General features: G+C 35.9%; 3 protein-coding genes across 3 annotated transcripts; 1 reads left to right on the top strand and 2 right to left on the bottom strand.

Moving 5' to 3' along the window:
* Nucleotides 1-125: 125 nt before the first annotated feature.
* On the bottom strand, nucleotides 126-4,583 carry si:ch211-163l21.10 (basal body-orientation factor 1). Its single transcript, XM_052563917.1, has 12 exons — nucleotides 4,399-4,583; nucleotides 4,051-4,303; nucleotides 3,894-3,959; nucleotides 3,611-3,754; nucleotides 3,436-3,516; nucleotides 3,169-3,239; nucleotides 2,889-3,033; nucleotides 1,867-2,219; nucleotides 1,606-1,746; nucleotides 1,419-1,523; nucleotides 698-766; nucleotides 126-590 (listed from the first exon to the last, which is right to left on the bottom strand). Exons 1-12 carry the CDS (start codon nucleotides 4,572-4,574, stop codon nucleotides 491-493), a joined length of 1,704 nt encoding a protein of 567 aa, XP_052419877.1. The 5' UTR covers nucleotides 4,575-4,583; the 3' UTR covers nucleotides 126-490.
* LOC127963838 (endosome/lysosome-associated apoptosis and autophagy regulator 1) lies at nucleotides 4,583-16,082 on the bottom strand. Its single transcript, XM_052563916.1, has 22 exons — nucleotides 15,440-16,082; nucleotides 13,167-13,287; nucleotides 12,848-13,028; nucleotides 12,431-12,578; nucleotides 12,205-12,285; nucleotides 11,764-11,869; nucleotides 11,536-11,685; nucleotides 10,818-10,906; nucleotides 10,546-10,723; nucleotides 10,228-10,356; nucleotides 9,960-10,050; nucleotides 9,711-9,816; nucleotides 9,303-9,437; nucleotides 8,933-9,196; nucleotides 7,839-8,012; nucleotides 7,566-7,716; nucleotides 7,382-7,475; nucleotides 7,119-7,220; nucleotides 6,303-6,429; nucleotides 5,988-6,166; nucleotides 5,499-5,664; nucleotides 4,583-5,344 (listed from the first exon to the last, which is right to left on the bottom strand). Exons 1-22 carry the CDS (start codon nucleotides 15,545-15,547, stop codon nucleotides 5,276-5,278), a joined length of 2,949 nt encoding a protein of 982 aa, XP_052419876.1. The 5' UTR covers nucleotides 15,548-16,082; the 3' UTR covers nucleotides 4,583-5,275.
* cfap276 (cilia and flagella associated protein 276) lies at nucleotides 16,080-17,484 on the top strand. The gene is made up of 5 exons (XM_052563918.1): nucleotides 16,080-16,222; nucleotides 16,339-16,455; nucleotides 16,614-16,729; nucleotides 17,070-17,182; nucleotides 17,279-17,484. Exons 1-5 carry the CDS (start codon nucleotides 16,145-16,147, stop codon nucleotides 17,347-17,349), a joined length of 495 nt encoding a protein of 164 aa, XP_052419878.1. The 5' UTR covers nucleotides 16,080-16,144; the 3' UTR covers nucleotides 17,350-17,484.
* Nucleotides 17,485-17,552: the final 68 nt, after the last annotated feature.

Below are 17,552 nucleotides of genomic sequence, written 5' to 3'. Positions count from 1 at the left end.
ATATTTATACCACACTAAAACGATTTAGGTTGTTTTAACTTTACATTGCATAATAACATCAGAGAAGATACTGCTGTACCTGTAGGCTACATAATGGAATATGGTTTAAAAAAATACAATTATAATATAATTATTTATAGTTTTATTTGACATGAATACATACAATATATGTATACAGAAAACATTAACTCAAATTCACTTTATAAGAACAAATAAAATAAGAATTGTTATACATCATCATGATTGACATAAAAAGAGAAAGAACAATATAGCTATAGAATGCAGTGATGCAAAGAGAAAAAAAAGATCATATATTAACACTAAACCTAATAGAACAATAACAAAATAAATCAGTGGATAGAGAAGGAAGTGGAAGTTATTTGTCTGAAGATGGATGAAATACATTTTGAAGATTTTACTTCAGGGAATTACAGTCTTGTTCTATATATTTTTAAATGAAATATCTGACTATAACACAAAATGAAAAGTTTTACAGGCAGGTGCTTTTAAGGGCTGGTAGAACACAGGATTCAGAGGTCATACTGGGCATCTGGGTTATAAAAGTCAGGCTACGTTTTTCTTCAGTAAATCTATGAAGGAAAAATGGTTTGACTTAGCAGATATAAGACAACAAAAAACATTATCATTATTCTTGTAAAAGAACTTCATAAGTGTTATCCATCACACTGGGCCTTACCCTGCATCACTGCTAAACTGGATCTTCTCAGAGGTAGCTGTTGTTAGAGATGGAAGATGGACTGGTTTCCTGTCAGGGAGTAAAAAAAAAAAAGTTTCATTGTAGAGTTGAGGTGGGCCATGAAAACTATTTGGCACCATGTTGTCTGTCACTACAGAAACAAGGACACTTTCACACAAGGATGAAACAATGCGTAAGCATCTGAGAACCTAAACTGTCTTAAGTAATTTGTAAAATGCAAAGAAATCCAGGCAAAAGAGATTCTAAATCTGATTTCTGGATTATTTGAGTGACGTCATGGCAATGCTAACAACAAATGGTGCAGTGTTGTTGATTAATTTTCTTCTCTTTTACTTGTAATTGTCATTTCAAATGTCTTCCATACAGATCAGCAATGCGATATCCAAATTCCTATTTACTCATTCGGATCCAGCAAACATTCCAATGGACATCACTTGCATAAAATTAAAAGTAAATACTGAATTCTACTGAATTCCAGTCTGTTTAAAAAAATTAAAAATCAACAAAGATTTTGCATTAACTTATTTATTTGAATGAATGTAGATAATGTGTGTGTTTGTGTGTGTGCTTTTATACAAAAAAGTATAAAATGTCCGAAGACAAGAACGCATTCTGGTTTTAGGATAACTTTTATGAAAGGTTTTGATCCACTTCAAATGTTGTCTAGTGCATAAACAAATACAATTATAGATCTATTTACCTTGTTTTTTGCCCGTTCAATTTAGCAAAAAGCAGATTGATTAGTCTCGCTTTCTGCTCCCATGTTAGATCAGAAATATCCACACTGGAGCTTTTCAAGTTGCTCCTAAAATGACATCATCATAGTCATCTTGATTAGTGGTGCACGTTAAGAGCAATTAGTCATTCTGCACTTAAAGCTCTCATACCATTTGTCAGCTTCTTCCAGGTCAGTCTGAACATCATTGGTGCTGTGTGGGGCATTAGAGAAGGTCCGTATACGAGGATACTCCAACCTTCCAGCCCGAGCCTCATTCATTCTCCAGCGATAGGCCTTCAGAGCCTCCTGTCTACATACAAGATCATCTTCAAATATGTGAAGCACTCCCAAATGTGAAGCTCAATCTTCAAAATGGCCTATTAAAGGATATTTCACAGAGCAGTGTTTAGTTTTCATAACTTTCGCAAACCTGTAGAGGTGTTGCTGTGTTCCTATTTCCTTCCTCACATGCTCAAGAGCTTCATGAAAGAAGAGTTCAAGTTCTTTGCGCTGCTCAATGATACTTTGAGCCAGCTGTTTCACTTGGCCCAGCTCCTTCTCGCGGGCAGCTAAAAGCATTTCCAACCTCTCAAGGTCTGCGCTGTCGGCCTGCATACTGAACATGGCACGCTGCTCCACCTCTTCTCTCTCCTGCTCAAACTCTCCAGACATGATGCCCAGTGCTTGCTCAAGTGTGACCAATTTAGCCCTCAGCTCGGAGATCTCATTTTGTTGGGACCTATTCTGGGAATCAACTTCTTTTCTTATCAGTTCATTCGTCTCCTGCAGAATGAATCAGTTTCAGAGTCAGTCTACATCGCTGGAGAGATGCAATGTGCTGAACAGCATGAAAAACATGAGCATCTCTGAAAGCCAGCCTAGTTAACGCCATAAAGCCTACTCTATCATACTGATGCACAAATTGAAGTTAAAAAGTGAGTATCAAATATGATACATCAGGCTTTTAAGGAATGTTTGTACTTCTTTCAGTCATTCTTCGATTTCATTATATGTTTTGCCTCCACATTAGTAAATACAGAATCTAGGCATTTAAAAATCATTTTACTAAGAAATATTGATGGGATATACAGAGTGACAACTGATATTTATATACATTTTATGTGAGAAGTCTATAGTCTACTGTTTAAGCTATTAGAATTTCAACATAATACTTTTTGTACATATAAATAACAATACCTTCACCCAACTGCATATTTTGTGCAGTTCTGGCCTCTTAATAAAACTTCTATGTTCTCTTCCTACTTGAGTGTGAATAAACTGTTCAATAAACTGTTCCATTTCTAAAAATAAAATATACTAGACAATTTTTTTTTAAATGTCAGGTTTTACAAGGTTAAATTGTACTTCGATTTCATTAAACGTATGCTTAAAGTAAATACTCTACAGAGAAACTGTCTCTTAAAATTCCTGATAGTCTGTTAGTGGTAGCACCTTTAAGAGAGCAAGGGAAGCATTCTTCTCTGTCAAGGTTATATTTGTCCTCTTCAGTTCCTCTGCCTCTTTCACGTAATAGTTCAATGCCTCATTCAATCGTACATTCTCCTTGAAAACAGTATGTGAGGCTGTACCGAGCTGCCTGTTGGGAGCAAAACTGAAGATTTGACTCCAATAAACACAAATGATAGACATACAAAAATCATATATGAATGGGGATGAGTAAATCCTAACGAGTAATGTATTCAATAATAAAATTTAAAGAATAGCTGCTCACGCAATAGCTTCATGGTGTGCTTGCTCTGCAAGCTGAGTGATCTTTTGCTCTGCTTCCTTCTCAAGATGAATCTATATAGAAGAAGATATTACCAACTGTTCTAGCATGTATTTTAATGACACATATGGTCGTGACAAAGTATCTAAAAATCCGTAACAAATGGATTTTTAAATATGATGGTAAATGCACTTTCTGAAACATGTTTCAATGCATTATGTCTTTCTTATCAATGGATGCATAATATTTTTCGCATCTGCGTTTTCTCACTCGTGCTGTGTAGAACTTGTACTCTGTTCTCGCCAGACTCTCTTGGTGTCCACGGTCAGCAATATACATTTTTTCTCTCATCTAGAAGCACAAGAAATACATTACATATCTGGAGTTTTCATACATCTAAATTTCTTATTACATAAAATAGTTATTAGTAATGACTGTGAAGTACACTGATCAGGTCCTCTTCCAGATTGGCCTTTATTTTGCGAAAATGCTTAATGGTTTTGAGCTCGCCCTGCATCCTCTGGAAGTCGCTTGACCTCTGCTTAAACCTCTCTTCTAAAGCATCAATCTTCTGCATGTATTCAGCCACCTGTAACAGCCAGTCAATTCAAACGAATGAGGGGTGAAATTCAAGTCCAGCATGATAACAGCTCTTAAAATTTCAGTTGTAACATCTTAACACAATGCCAATTAATTTGTAAAATAACTCAAATTAAATCATTGCTTACCAGAAGGTCTTTCTCTTGTAAAGCCTTCTCTTTTTCTCTTTTTAGTTGTTCTTCTAATGCAGCAATCTTGTAGTAGACAAATTAGTAGAAAATTAACAGCACTGGTGGATAAACTGATTATTATGATAAAAATATAAAATGACAAAAGCAGACTAACCGTTGCTGTCTTTTCACGGTCTGCTCTCTTCAGAAAAGTAATGATATCGTTTGTGTCTTTCTCGGCTCTGTATTGCTGGTTCGCGAGCTCCTCGTTGGCTTTGGCGAGCGCGCGGGTAGCTTCGCGATACTCGACACGCGAAATTTCCGTGATATTAAACTTTGCCTCCCATAAATCAGCGTTTGATTTGAACTTTTCGATCTCTGAATTCTTGTCGGCTTTAGACTCATGTCTGCCTTCTTTCTTACCTTTTCTGTAAAGACGTGACGTGTAAAGACAATTAGAGAAACAAGTACCTCAAAGGCTTACCGTATATATCAAACCTAAACCCACACCTTTCATGCTTACCCTTTTCCCTTGCCCTTGTTTCCTTTCTTTTTCGGCATCTTTCGGCGCTTCAGATAACTAACGTTAACTATCAGATGATTTTGGAGCTGCACGGGCTCATTGTTTAATTGTTTACATTCGTTACTATGGAAACGGTCACCGTCTAAGCCACTGCATTGAACAAATTGACGCAACATAAAACATATTATTTAAATAGCAAATAAAAGATAGAATTTGCTTTTTTATTTTTTTGTACATATGGAAATTATTTCTTGCTGTAGCTTTGTGTAATTATAGTTAATATCAAGATTTAATAAGAATAGACACATTAGCTTTATCAAATAGGCTATATTAAGAAAAACTTACAAAATTCAAATAAGATAACAAAAAAGGTCTACAAAACATAAATGCTAGTATGCCAAAACATTTGAAAAGAAAAAGAAAATGGTCTACAACATAGTGTAACCACTTGTAAGGCAGGTTTAGCTCTCAACTCTCACTGACCCAAGTTAAGAGAAGAAAGAGAACATATTTGATATATCACATGATGACGTCAAACAAATGCAATGTACATTTTTCAGCATTATCTTTCACAAGCATACAGGTTTGGTATAAAATGTTATAGGCCTATATATACAGTGATATAGGTCAAAAAAAAACTAACATCATTTAAAAAAAAAAGAAACTTTTTAAATTCTTCTTTAGCCCGTTTTGAAATCACATCACATGTTTATGAGGTGACTTGAATAAGGCAGACATGTTTATCAATATTTTTTTTCTTTGCTCAGTGTCTCTTTTGGGAATAAAAGTATTGATTTTATATGGTCAGATCTAGAATCAAAGGTGGCTTGTGACAGGCCAAACATTTCTTGCTGGCTCTCCCTGTGTCTCAGAAGTTCTAGGTCATCTCCATCTCCTGTGCAGCTGATGATTTTAGAGGAACAGAATCAAAGCCATCTGACGTCCTCTGTAAAATAACAGCAGTTTGTCAAGAAAATGTCTGTATCTGCCGGTTAATGCTAATATATCTGTAACATTAAAAACATGTATAGCATCCATCAAGAATACAGCTATAGAGTTTATAGTACGGCCAAAATTAAGTCTGTCTTGTCTGTCCTTACCTCTCTGGAAAATGACTTGATCTTAGTGAAGAAAGATTTCTTGGAGAGGTAGATGAGGTCATCCTCTGCATCTTCTCCCTCCATGATGGCACAGCTATCTGCAGCTGGAAGTTCACACTCCTTATCTCCTGCAGTCATCATTAGCTTTGAGTACTTATACTGGAGCCTAAAGAAAGGGTATGAATACTTTTATTCATACAGCAGCGAACATTTATCCCTAATTTATCTACAGTTGGGCTTATAGTGATAAAAGAACACATTCACATCCATCTTTGTGGCAGTCAGTGTTGTACAGTACAGTTATCAACTATGAATTTACACTTAAATTTATTGAATTATGAGATTGAGCACTACACTTTAATTTCGAGTGGCGATGAATAGATCAAAATTTGTAATCTATGAATATATATGAATATATTTCTATGAAAGAAAGTAAAGTAAAGTATTTGGTCCCATTTTTAAGGATGACTTTCAGTAATGAACTCTCACTTGCGAGTCCTTTTCCAGAAGTAGCAGCTGATGGTAATGAGCAATATAGCAGCCACCGTTCCGATGGAGACACCAAACTTCAGCCAGAAGTCCAGCGTCACACAGGCACTGACCTTCTGAGGAGGCAGTGACACCCCACCTGTGCACCTCAGAGGTTGTTGCCACACATAGGTAGTCCTCTGAGAAACATAAACACATTTTAGCTACTTTAAGTCATCTAATAAATGGTCAAATAAAAACATTCAGAGCCAGAAAAAACAGCCTTTCTCTTTTTCACAAACTGTGCGGTCTATCATTATTTGAATTGACATGTACCTGAATTCCTTGGATACAAGCGCTCACAATCTCCTTATAGTTCCTCTCAGAGCAGAGAGGACAGGCATACTGGGACCGCCACAGGAAATGGAAGGAGCAGCCATCACAGGTGCCCTCTGAACAGTTGCTATATTAAGTGCACACACATAAATAAAACTAGCAATAAACAGCAATATTCTTCCATTGTCTGAGTTGGAATGCATACATAAAATCAGGATTACAGTTTAGTCTCAAACCATACAATATTCACCACACACGCTTTCAACTCAGTGTCTTGATTGGCCTTGTTTTTGTCTTGTAACAGCCACAAAAGTAGAGCTGCACCATTTGGGAGAATAAAATCAAATTTTATATATAGCTTCAGAGGTCGAATTAAGATATTTTTGATTAAATCAAAGAGCTTTCTCACCCTGCATAGACAGCAAGGCAACTAGCATGTTCAAGGCCCAGAAATGTAGTAAGGACATTATTAAAATAGTCAACCTTAGTGGTTGAACCACTAATGCAAAATATGAACATGGTTTTACGCAGCTAGTCAGTGAACAACTGGTCTGTTAATGTTGCTCCATGTGAACACGTAGGTGATGGAGATTTACAGATGATTAAAGAACCGGCTTTACTGACAAGATGCGCATTAAATATCGCATGTGATTTATCGTGCAGCCCTACTTAAGAGTTTGGAACGACAAGAGGCTGAACTATCCCTTTAATTTAATCACAGCCTTTGTGGTTTGATAATCACACTAAGCAGTTTTGGTGTTGTGTTGAATAATAGGGCAACCCTACCCAAAAGGAAAACATATTTTCATGTTGTACCTTGGTAAGGAAACATGGTTCTTCAGTGCTAAGGTGGGAGCACATCGGAGCCTAATGGAGGCTGATCTTCCATTTTTACATGCTTGTGTCCTTTCTCTAGATCTGTTGACACCATAATGGGAAGAACATAATTACAGATCAGTCTGAACTAAATCAACTGAGAGTCTGAGTTGAGGTCAACAAAAATTGTTTGTGAATATGATTAGAATGAACTTAACATTAGAATAAACTTAACACCGATCACTGCAAGTAAGTACACTCACCTGTAATAGAATATGACATCAGGCAGCTCTGATTCATCAGGAAAGTTGCCATCCAATGACAAGATGTCATCAAATTTGAAGTCAGTTGTCACTCCTAGTATAAAAAGTTTGTATCTGATGAATCCACAGGACCAAGTGGGATAGGTTTGTTTGATAGAGATTTCAAAGCTGTGGTAGCACTAACCGATTAAAGTTTCTCCAATACTGAAGGGCTGAGAGGACACAACACTCTGCCCCCTGACCTCAGAAGGTACTACGGTAGACTGACAGATGTAGCCTTTTACATCCCTCTTGCTTTCAGTTACATTTTCCACACAGGATGCAAGAGCTCTCTTCTAAATGAGAGAAAGACACACTTTAATGTTTCATGCTGAGCTTTTATAACTCAGACATCACTGCATACTTTACACTTTAGTCATTCATAAAAACGGAATCTGGTCAAAATTTTTTCTCTTACTTCTGTACCACACAGCGCCACATTGAAATGGTGGAAATACTGCAGCCCTTTACTGGTGAAGCGTGGGCTGCTCTGGAAGCCAGTGACATTTGCCAGCAGAGAGAAATCATAATTCAGCATTTCTCCTTTATAATGCAGTGCTAATGTACAGTCACTCATGCACGCAGAACGGCCCTGTGAACAGAGAGGACAAACATTTGCAACAGAAGTGAATAGATATATAAAATAGTTGTAATGTGCAAGGAAAAGAAAGTCACTTACAATATGCATACACAATAATAAAATATACTAATGTAATTTTTATAAAAAATAAGAATACTCTTTAATTTAATTGTAAATCATTTATATATATATATATATATATATATATATATATATATATATATATAATTTGTATATGCTAAGTTATGTTGTAATGTAATAATAATTTTTTTTTATAAGTATTAATCATTTCACTTTACCAAGTATGCAGGACGGAATAAAATTTTAATTTTATGACAGAAATTCTTATATATGACCAGAACTTTTATACAAGCAGCAAAAATTATAGTCTATGGCTAATTTGCATTGCAATTATATAATTATGCTAGGGATGTTTAACAATCATTAAAACACAAGGTCTAAAATATTTTGCAACCAATGTCTTATTTGTTTGACTATTTATGCATACAGTGCATGGCAAAATTATTATGTCTATTGCCAGAAGATAAAAACAAATATGATATGAATGATCATATATATTCTATAATCTATAACAATGCATTCAAGATGCATTTATTGCTGTTTATTTTATTTTTTTATTTAACCCAAAACTACACATTTACAAGGTTACATTGTAAATGTGCACAATTTAATTAGCACAGAAGTTATACATACGTTCTCAAGATTGCAGAACACTTTTATTATTAGCTCATAAAGGTTTACTGAAACCCATCGACTGACAACAGTCCCACCTACTGGCATAAACAGATACTGTTCAAAAGCTAGCTATATCAATGCCTGAGACTACAGCGTTTGTGTTATGGAAAAGAGCACATGGTCTACAGACCAGTTTTGAAAGTTGCACTTCTTTTGTTTTAATAAATCATGCTTACTTCATTACTGTAAGTATTGGGTCCGCAAGGTATGCAGGCTTGCTTTCCGATTGGCTGCTCGGGCCTGATGATAGTATTTGAGGGACAGCTTTTACACACTCCTGTGCCATTCAGCATGTAGTGTCCTGGAGGGCAGGGGACGCATGCAGACTCAGAGTCAACGGCAGCCAGAGCACACTGACGACATTCTGACGCCACACCCCCAATCACATTAGTGATGTGAACAGAGTAGATCTTAGCATAGTCAGAGCTGTATTCATTTTTCTGTAAGACAGACACACAGCCATAGATCATCAAAAGAGTTGAAATTCTCTGTATACTTAACAGTAAAAACGAAACGAAAAAGTGAAAGTTTATAGTTTAATTTTACCATACTGAAGATCCCAGTGCGTTGAAAACCCCAGGTGAAGGTAACAGTGTTATTGCTTTTAATAATATAAGAGTAGGACTGCTTCCCTATAGTGCCAGACCAGCTCTCCACAATATTACTCCATTCCCTTTGACCCTGCAAAGACAAATCTCAGACAATTAATACCCTGCAAATTAAGGAATTAAGAAATTATAATAATTTCGATTTTGAAATAAAAAAATAAAATAAAAAATAAAACACTTAAGCACCAAAAAATAAATAAATAGAACAGACATTATTTTAAATTAAAAAAATATTTCATTTCATTTATTATTTTGATCAAATAAATGTAGTCTTGGTGAACATAAGACACAAAGCTGTAATTGTAAATGTCAAATGTACAATGCTGTAAAATACAGTCAAACTCACTGCCATGAAATAGAGTTTACAATCAGCTGTACACTTTGTTTCAAAAACAAATGTTATTCTGGAAAGCTGAACTCTCTCATTGTCTTCACTGAGGGAATGAGGCGGGCTGCAAAAAGGAGAAACAAAATGTATTGAGTAAATTATCAGCCCATGTTTATGTCTCTTGTATTAGCTTTAATGTTGTCTTCATAATGATATACTGAGACCATTAATAACATTCTGCAGCTAATTGTTATCAGATGTGCTCACCTGTATCCAGGTACTGTGAGTGTCAGCATCATGTAGTCAGAGTCCTGATTGCTTGGTGTGGTGTAGATGTACTCGCCTGCAACCTCCCAGCCTGTTCCAACAAACCCCCAATAACTCACATACATCTATGACAGAATGACTCTCTCTACAAAAACTTCAGCATATGCTTTAATCAATGTCTCAATTTTTTTTTTTTTTTAAATTATAAGATCATATAAAATTTTCATCAAATTGTGTGGAGAGCTACTGAGGAGATATTTAGGCCTACCTGTGCTCCTCTCCATGCTTCTGTATTCTGAGCTGAAGACTGAACTCTTCATATTGCTGGGCATTTTGTTCCACCATTTATATTCAAAACCCACGACTGGTTCCGTTCCAGCAGGACACTCTGAGCATTCTGAACACATGTAACATGATTGTTTATAATAGTGGGTTCTGTTATTGATGCACTACAATATTGTACTAAACCATACATTTAGTGTTATATACACATGTAGTTTTGCCATCAAGAGATAGAACATAGATGCATATGCTGTCATAGGTGAGTGAAATTATTAATTTTTGTCTGTTGGGTGTCTCTCTCTACCAGTCCCATTTGAATAGAAGCCATGTGGGCAGGGTTCACAGGTGGAGGTGATGTTGGGGAAGAATCCTGGATTGCATGGAGGGCAGGCCATCATCTCCCCTGAAGCCGGAAGCTGCACTGCCCCCTCCACACTCTCACTACAGATCTTAGGCTCGATCCACTTATACATCAGTTGTGTCTAAATATATACATAAACAGTCAGTTGTCATCTGGAGATGTTACACAAATAAAAAATAATAAATCTCTAGATTTGTTGGATTTTTTTGTGGTACCTGACCACTGGAGTCACATGGTGTGTGAGTATAGAAGTAATCAGTCGTTGTGCAAGGCGGTCGCTGTAGACAGGTTCCAGATCCAGTTCCTGGAGTAACACACACAGAGGAAAATGCCCGTGGCATTAGGAAAAACACACACTCATTTAGATTAAGTGATAAAACACAGTAGGCAAATCCCATGGAGTACATGCACTGGTGAGTGCAGGTCATTTACATGAACATTTACATGCTTGATCACATCTATGCAGATATAACGTTTAAATACCTTTACAAGGCATTTGTTTGGTGACCACCAGTCATTTAAAATAACTATGCTTACATACATTATGATTTTCTAGTATATGACTGATGTATTTGTTAGTTTAACCACAAATAATTCAATGATTATATCAACAATTCAATATCTTTTCATGTTTTTATAGAATTGTTTTAATCAGTATGATTAATGTAATGTCTATATATATATTCTTATTTCAAATGAAAGACTTCATCAGGATCATTTATGCACCTACATAAGGAATATAAATATGTTGTAAGTACTCCAATATTCAACTTACACAAAAAACCCTGTAAACATTCATGTACTTGTCTAAGTACACAGGTAAAAAAAAATAACACAACTATAAGCAATAATAAATGTGAAATGATAACAATAGCAGCTGATGACTGACCTGAATTAACATGAACAGTGCTTTAAAAATGCTAAGACACATACCTGAATATTTGTCTGCCTCACAGGATTGGCACGCAGTGGCTCCCTTATTAGAGTACGAATTAGCAGGGCATGGCACACAGCGGGCAGCCCCTGGTTTATCACTAAAGGTACCAGGCTTACAGTGAAAACACTCAGATGTATATGAGACACCTGAAGAAAAGGTTGATTGTTATTTAATTAGCCAGTCTTTTTTAAGGTAGTGCACAATGAATTGTAATGGATAAATACCTGAGATGGCAATGTTCTTCAGTAGAACTGGTTTGGCAGTGTTGGCAGCCAGAGAGAAACCTGTTGTTCTCCAGTACAAGACATTGTTACCACTACTCAGCTGCACCTGGTTAGATAGCAAGAAGAAAAGGTTTTAGGGCCTGAGGGTTCTTCGTATTCTCTCAGAACACACACACACACATGTTGGGTTTCCATAATTTATGGGGACATTCTACTGGTGAAACAGATTTTATACTGTATAAACTGTGTTTTCTATTGCCCTACACCAACTCTTCACTTAAACCTTCCCCTTACAAGAAACTTTAGATTTTGAATTTAATTTTGTATGATTTATAAGCTTGATTCAACATGGGAACCAAAAAATGTCCCCACAAGGACAAGGATTTGATGAGAAATTTTGTCCCAATACACACACACACACACACAAACAGAGAGACTCACATAATGGTAATCCCAATCACTTTCTGATATCTTCATCCAGCGACGCTGAGAGTCTGTAGACTGACACTGGTCATTCTGAACCTGTTAGCACATGCATATCATATCCCATATCAATGCATTATCTCATTTGTGGTCACATTTGTGGTTGTTATTAAACCAATTTTTTATTTTATTTTTTCTGTATATGTTTGGGAAAAATATATAAAAACATAGCAAGAGTACTTACATAAAACTCAAAAAACATGTGGTTGTCTGGATAGAAGTATTGGAAGGACACAGATCCAGGCTTCTTTAGACTCACAGCATATGAAAGAGTTGAAGTGCACTCATCTGTGTTAGACGCAATATAATCACCTTTTGGGATCCATGTTGAGCTGCACAGATGCAAGAGACACATGCAATGGGTCCACATTAAAGTAAATTTTCACAAATGTCCATTCTTCAATTTCATTTTTATTCCAAAAATTCAAGGTCCTGACTCGTCAAGCACTTTCGAATAAACATTCTGTGCATGCAATTACGGTTAAGTGAATGTTGAATGACTCTGCCATCCACTTGATCTTGAATTTTAAGCACTAGCACCCGTTTGCATGTCCTGAAATGCTGTAGCTCTTATTTTTTCATACATGTATGAGTCACTCACTTTGAGCAATTTGTGTAAGTGTCTCCTAAGTTCATACTGATGCCATGGCTGACAAAGCCAGAGGGCAAAGTGTCCCACTCGTCGAAAGCAACACCCGTCCCAAGAGAATAGGTCCCTGCAACGCATTTCTGACACTCTTGAGTCCTCATGTCCAGAAATTCACCTTCATTACAACTAAACGCTGACAAAAGAAAAAAAAACAACAACAAAGATTAAAGTATTAATGCCTTTCTAGCTTTAAAGACCCTTCACCTGGTAACATAGCATGCTATAGAGCGTTATCTAGTAGTGACGGTGTGTATGTGTTGTAGTTACTCACTGCAATGGGTGCCTTTGACTGGATCAGGAAGGCCAGTGCAGGTCTCAGGCTTGTTGGGTATTGCTACTCTCCATCGAGAGCCCAAAACATCACAGTCTGTGTACTCAAAATGATAATCGGACTGCAAAATAATGAAACATACAAAACCAACTGCATTAAGTTTTGTGCAGGGTTGTACATTTGCTGGCATAATTAGAGATATCAACCACATAAACCTTATTCAGTAATGATTCATTTAGTGTTTAAGAAAATTATATTGAACAGTTATCAAATGAATGTAGAAAAAACAGATTTTTTGAGTGTTTAACGGGTAACTACTCCCCAAATAAATAAATACAAGGAAATTAAATGCTGATTTAAATTGGAATTATTTTATATTTTGTAATTTATACTAGCATAAAGCTTCTGCTAAGAAAAAAGCTTTGATTGCAATACTATATTTCAGCAATATTAAAACTGCAGTGGTCCAAAGTGTGTCTCTGAGTGCTTTTAAGTAGTAATGTTCTCTATAGCTGATAGCTAAGATGCACAACTTGTCATTTTGTGCTTCACAGACATAATATAAAATTGTAGTTTCCAACATCTTGTTTATAATGTTCTTCTGGATTATATCTCCTTTTAAAATACTGTGTCAGATCAATATTTGCACACTAGGCGGATCCACTGGAGATCAACTTCATGGAAGTCTCCGAATCCTTGTCTAAACAAACAGTCTTTAGCAGGTATTATTTACTCACCATTATGCAAAGCGAGAGAGTCTGAAAAAATAAAATCTTGAATATATATTAACATCTCCAAACATCCTGTTTATCAGTTTATCCTAATTTATCTAAGGACATAATAATCTGTAACAAGATACTTAAGTGCTTAAAGGTGTGGTTGAAATGAAACAATTATTTTGACTCAAATTAAATGGGTTTGTAAATGTCGACAGCTAACTCCCCCAAAGAACAGACAGCTGGCAAGAAACAAGAACCAAATTAAGCTGATAGAATGGCACCTGAGGTAACAGCAGACACATCACTTTCACAGAGCAAATCAGAATGACCCATGTGGAATGAAACAAGATTAATAGTTAACAAGACCTCAATGTGATGAGTGAACGTGCTTCCTAAGTGCTTTGTGTTAGTGCAGCAAAATAAGCAACGTTTAGTGAGAAAGAAAGAAAGAAAGAAAGAAAGAAAGAAAGAAAGAAAGAAAAAGATAGAAAGTTGTTCTGAGCAACCAGTCCACATAATAATCCCCACCACATCCATATAAATGATGAACCCGAGAAACCAAGGCAACAGAAGAGACCGACATTTGTTTCTATGGTGTCTCTTAGGGGTCAGATTAACTGGTGAATGCACAGAAAACAAGTTTTGTTTTTTTGTTTTTTGTTTTCTCACAAGGTCAAAGGCAATTTTCACTTGGTCTATTTTCAATTATATTTGCAATAATAAAAATGTTATAAAATTATATTATTATTATAGTCCAGTATTTCAGTTTAAGTACACCAACAATAATTCAGCCGTTTGTCGGCTGATCAAAACAGCAGATGCCCCATTCACACAGCTCTCTATGACCAACGGACAAGCTTATCTATAAATGATAAAGTAAGTGTGTCAACCATTTCCATGATCATGTTCCCTCTTATTCAAACATAATTATTTTCCTGAGGGAAAAGAGCACAGAGGTAAAACATACATATCGCAGAAAGGAATCAAGTTTACTGAAAGCTAATGCTGATGATGCATGTGAGCTTTTTATTAACTAAGAAAACATCCAGTCCACATCCTTTATTTGCTTTATTAACTGATATGAGCTGTCAAGCTTCTTTTTTTTTTATTTGTTCCTGGATGACATTTCGTATGGTTTCTTATTTGTAAAGGGGCAGCATCGCTGTGTATGATGATGTATACAATACGATTTTCACAGCATGTAATTAATGGAGAGAAAGTGTTTTCTGTTACTGTTAATGGACCGTACATTATATATATTTTATAAAATGTACTGGCCTAGTCCTCCAGGATAATGTTGTGTATTTATAATGACCAGTATTCCATGAGCAGCAGCATCAGTTCAGAAATGTATTATTCTGTTAGTGTGTGTTTAGACGGTACAGTCTGTCAGCCAAACATTTCAGTGCATTATGTAGTTCTAGCAGCTGTCAGAAATAAACAGCATATAATAAATAGTTCAAACTACTTGAAATCACGTTATTTTAAAAGACTGTTGTATATCACGTTACAGTCTCAGAAAATCTGTAAAATGCAGAGTAAAGGAGCACCTACCTCTTTGCAGCTGGGTAATTCCGTTGCCCCCGTTAAAGGTAAGTGAAGCAGAAAAACAACAAAAACACTTTGCGTTCCAAGACTGAAAATCGCATGGCTTGAATACATTTCTGTTTCCAAAAGATCCGTTCATTTAGGAAAGGCGTGTGACAGTAACAGACGTGCTGTAAATATTGCAGGGCTTTTATCCAGACACTGTTTGCACATACTACGCGTGTAACGCGCTCAGCTCTCCTATTGGTCAGTCTCTTTGGGCTTGAGATCCAACTGCAAACGTGTCCCTCTTGTATAGATACAAGACATTAATTTCCGTAAATAATAAAAAATTACAATAAATACCAATAACACGGCTGAATAACAAACATTATAGTAGGCTAATTATATGAGGTCTACATTTAGAGGTAACACATTTTAGTACGTAGCAGCTAATTCTTTTCACATTTTTTTTTTTTTTTTTTTTGGCTGTTCTAGAAAACAACAACACGGTTTACAGCCACCTAATCAACTGTTAATATAAAGGTTTACACTAAAATGCAATTGTCTGTAGGGTTAGTTACGTCTGGAGCTGTGTGGTGCTGCAGACCAATAGACTGACGCTCACTAAATTGGTCTCTAGGCAACAGTAGGAGACAACAAAAAAAAGTTGCAAGATCTCAAACCATCGATCTGTTACATTCCATCAGACTTTGGAAATATTGTGAAAATATGCCACAAGAACGAGATCCTTTTCCATTCCCGCGATATGAGAACGATTATACATTTACAGGGAGTAAGGAAATGCAGGTATTTCAAACATTATGATGCCACTTTTCTATTCACACATCTAACGTTAATTCGTACACTTTTTGATTGTAGCCTACATTTGTGTTTACATATTTCTTACTTTTAACATTGATCAGATATTGCCATACGACAAGCCAACTCACCTCGCACAAAATGACGAACCCTGGAGGAGACTCCATAACAGGATGACACAGGCCAGCTCTCGCAGAAATGTCTTTCATTATGACACTAAAGTGAGTTGATGTAACCTACCTCGAATGAAGATTTTAATTTGCTTACTTTTAACTTACTTAAAAATTAACATAGGCAGCCTTAAGTCAATCTAAACATGTTCTGATTTTTAAAGCTTTGTGTTTTTGAAATGTACTGACTGCTAAAATGTTGTTACAAGGCACCAAAGGACAGTCTGGACATTCATCTAAAGTCCACATACGATCATCATCTAGGATTATTTCAAAACAAAAATCAAATCCTGACGCAGAAGGAAACTGTTGCGTTGGATAATGGGTAAGACCTCCAAATAATTTATACTGAATATATGAAATACATTTATTTGCAAAAACGCATAACTTTTATTTTTGTCTTAGCTGTATTTTTTTATTCATTATTTTTTCAAAATAAGCCTACTGCAGTTTGATTGATATTAATTGGAATGCTGATGGATAAAAAAAAAAACAGAATTTTTAAATATTAAAACGAAGTTATCCGTTTTTTGCAAATAAACTCTTAATATATTTTTATGCTAACATATAATAATATACATTGATTAAAACTTTACTTTTTTATTTTATTGGAACTTCAGTACAATAAAACAACACCTAAACAGCAGTTTGTTTTTAACATATAGGGCACTGAAAAACAAAGAATTAGAAGAATCGTTGTGTGAGACTGAAGACACACGATTGAAAGTGTGGGTCGACAGCCAGAAGGCTTCTATATACAGTATCAAAGGGTCCATAGGTAAGATTTAACACTCAGCCCAAGAGAAAGATATTCTTTTTAAAATGCTATAGAATTTAACCACGGTGTTTTGTGTGTGTTCTTCTTTATTTACAGAGTCTCATCACACCGCCTCTACAAACCGAGGTTACTCTCGTAAGCACGATGGCGGCTTTTACTCGACATAACACAATGCACATGATATACAAGTTAAGATGGGTTACCCGTACACCCACCAGTCGGTTGTTAAACAATGGGTATCAGCAATACCACGGCCGTGAGGGGGTGGAGGCCGTTGGTAATAAAAGAACCGTACAAATGCCGGTGTGGTCTCTCCTTTAAATTAATACAATAAGTTACATTTGTGATGCTCACTGAGTTCAGGGACTCG

This window comes from Carassius gibelio, chromosome B8, assembly GCF_023724105.1.
Source record: "Carassius gibelio isolate Cgi1373 ecotype wild population from Czech Republic chromosome B8, carGib1.2-hapl.c, whole genome shotgun sequence".
Taxonomy (NCBI): Eukaryota; Metazoa; Chordata; class Actinopteri; order Cypriniformes; family Cyprinidae; genus Carassius; species Carassius gibelio.
Note: the sequence above shows the minus strand (reverse complement) of the source record. Positions and strands in the feature narration are given on the sequence as shown.

Coding starts and splice junctions, on each gene's coding strand:
- cfap276 (XM_052563918.1), top strand. CDS start 16,145: ATGCCACAAGAACGAGATCCTTTTCCATTCCCGCGATATGAGAACGAT. Junction 16,730..17,069: donor ACTGTTGCGTTGGATAATGG/GTAAGACCTCCA, acceptor TTTAACATATAG/GGCACTGAAAAACAAAGAAT. Junction 17,183..17,278: donor CAGTATCAAAGGGTCCATAG/GTAAGATTTAAC, acceptor CTTTATTTACAG/AGTCTCATCACACCGCCTCT.
- si:ch211-163l21.10 (XM_052563917.1), bottom strand. CDS start 4,574: ATGTTGCGTCAATTTGTTCAATGCAGTGGCTTAGACGGTGACCGTTTC. Junction 1,747..1,866: donor ACACAGCAACACCTCTACAG/GTTTGCGAAAGT, acceptor TCTTGTATGTAG/ACAGGAGGCTCTGAAGGCCT. Junction 591..697: donor CAGTTTAGCAGTGATGCAGG/GTAAGGCCCAGT, acceptor TTTCCTTCATAG/ATTTACTGAAGAAAAACGTA.
- LOC127963838 (XM_052563916.1), bottom strand. CDS start 15,547: ATGTATTCAAGCCATGCGATTTTCAGTCTTGGAACGCAAAGTGTTTTT. Junction 11,870..12,204: donor GTGATTGGGATTACCATTAT/GTGAGTCTCTCT, acceptor CTATCTAACCAG/GTGCAGCTGAGTAGTGGTAA. Junction 10,907..11,535: donor TGAGGCAGACAAATATTCAG/GTATGTGTCTTA, acceptor GTGTTACTCCAG/GAACTGGATCTGGAACCTGT.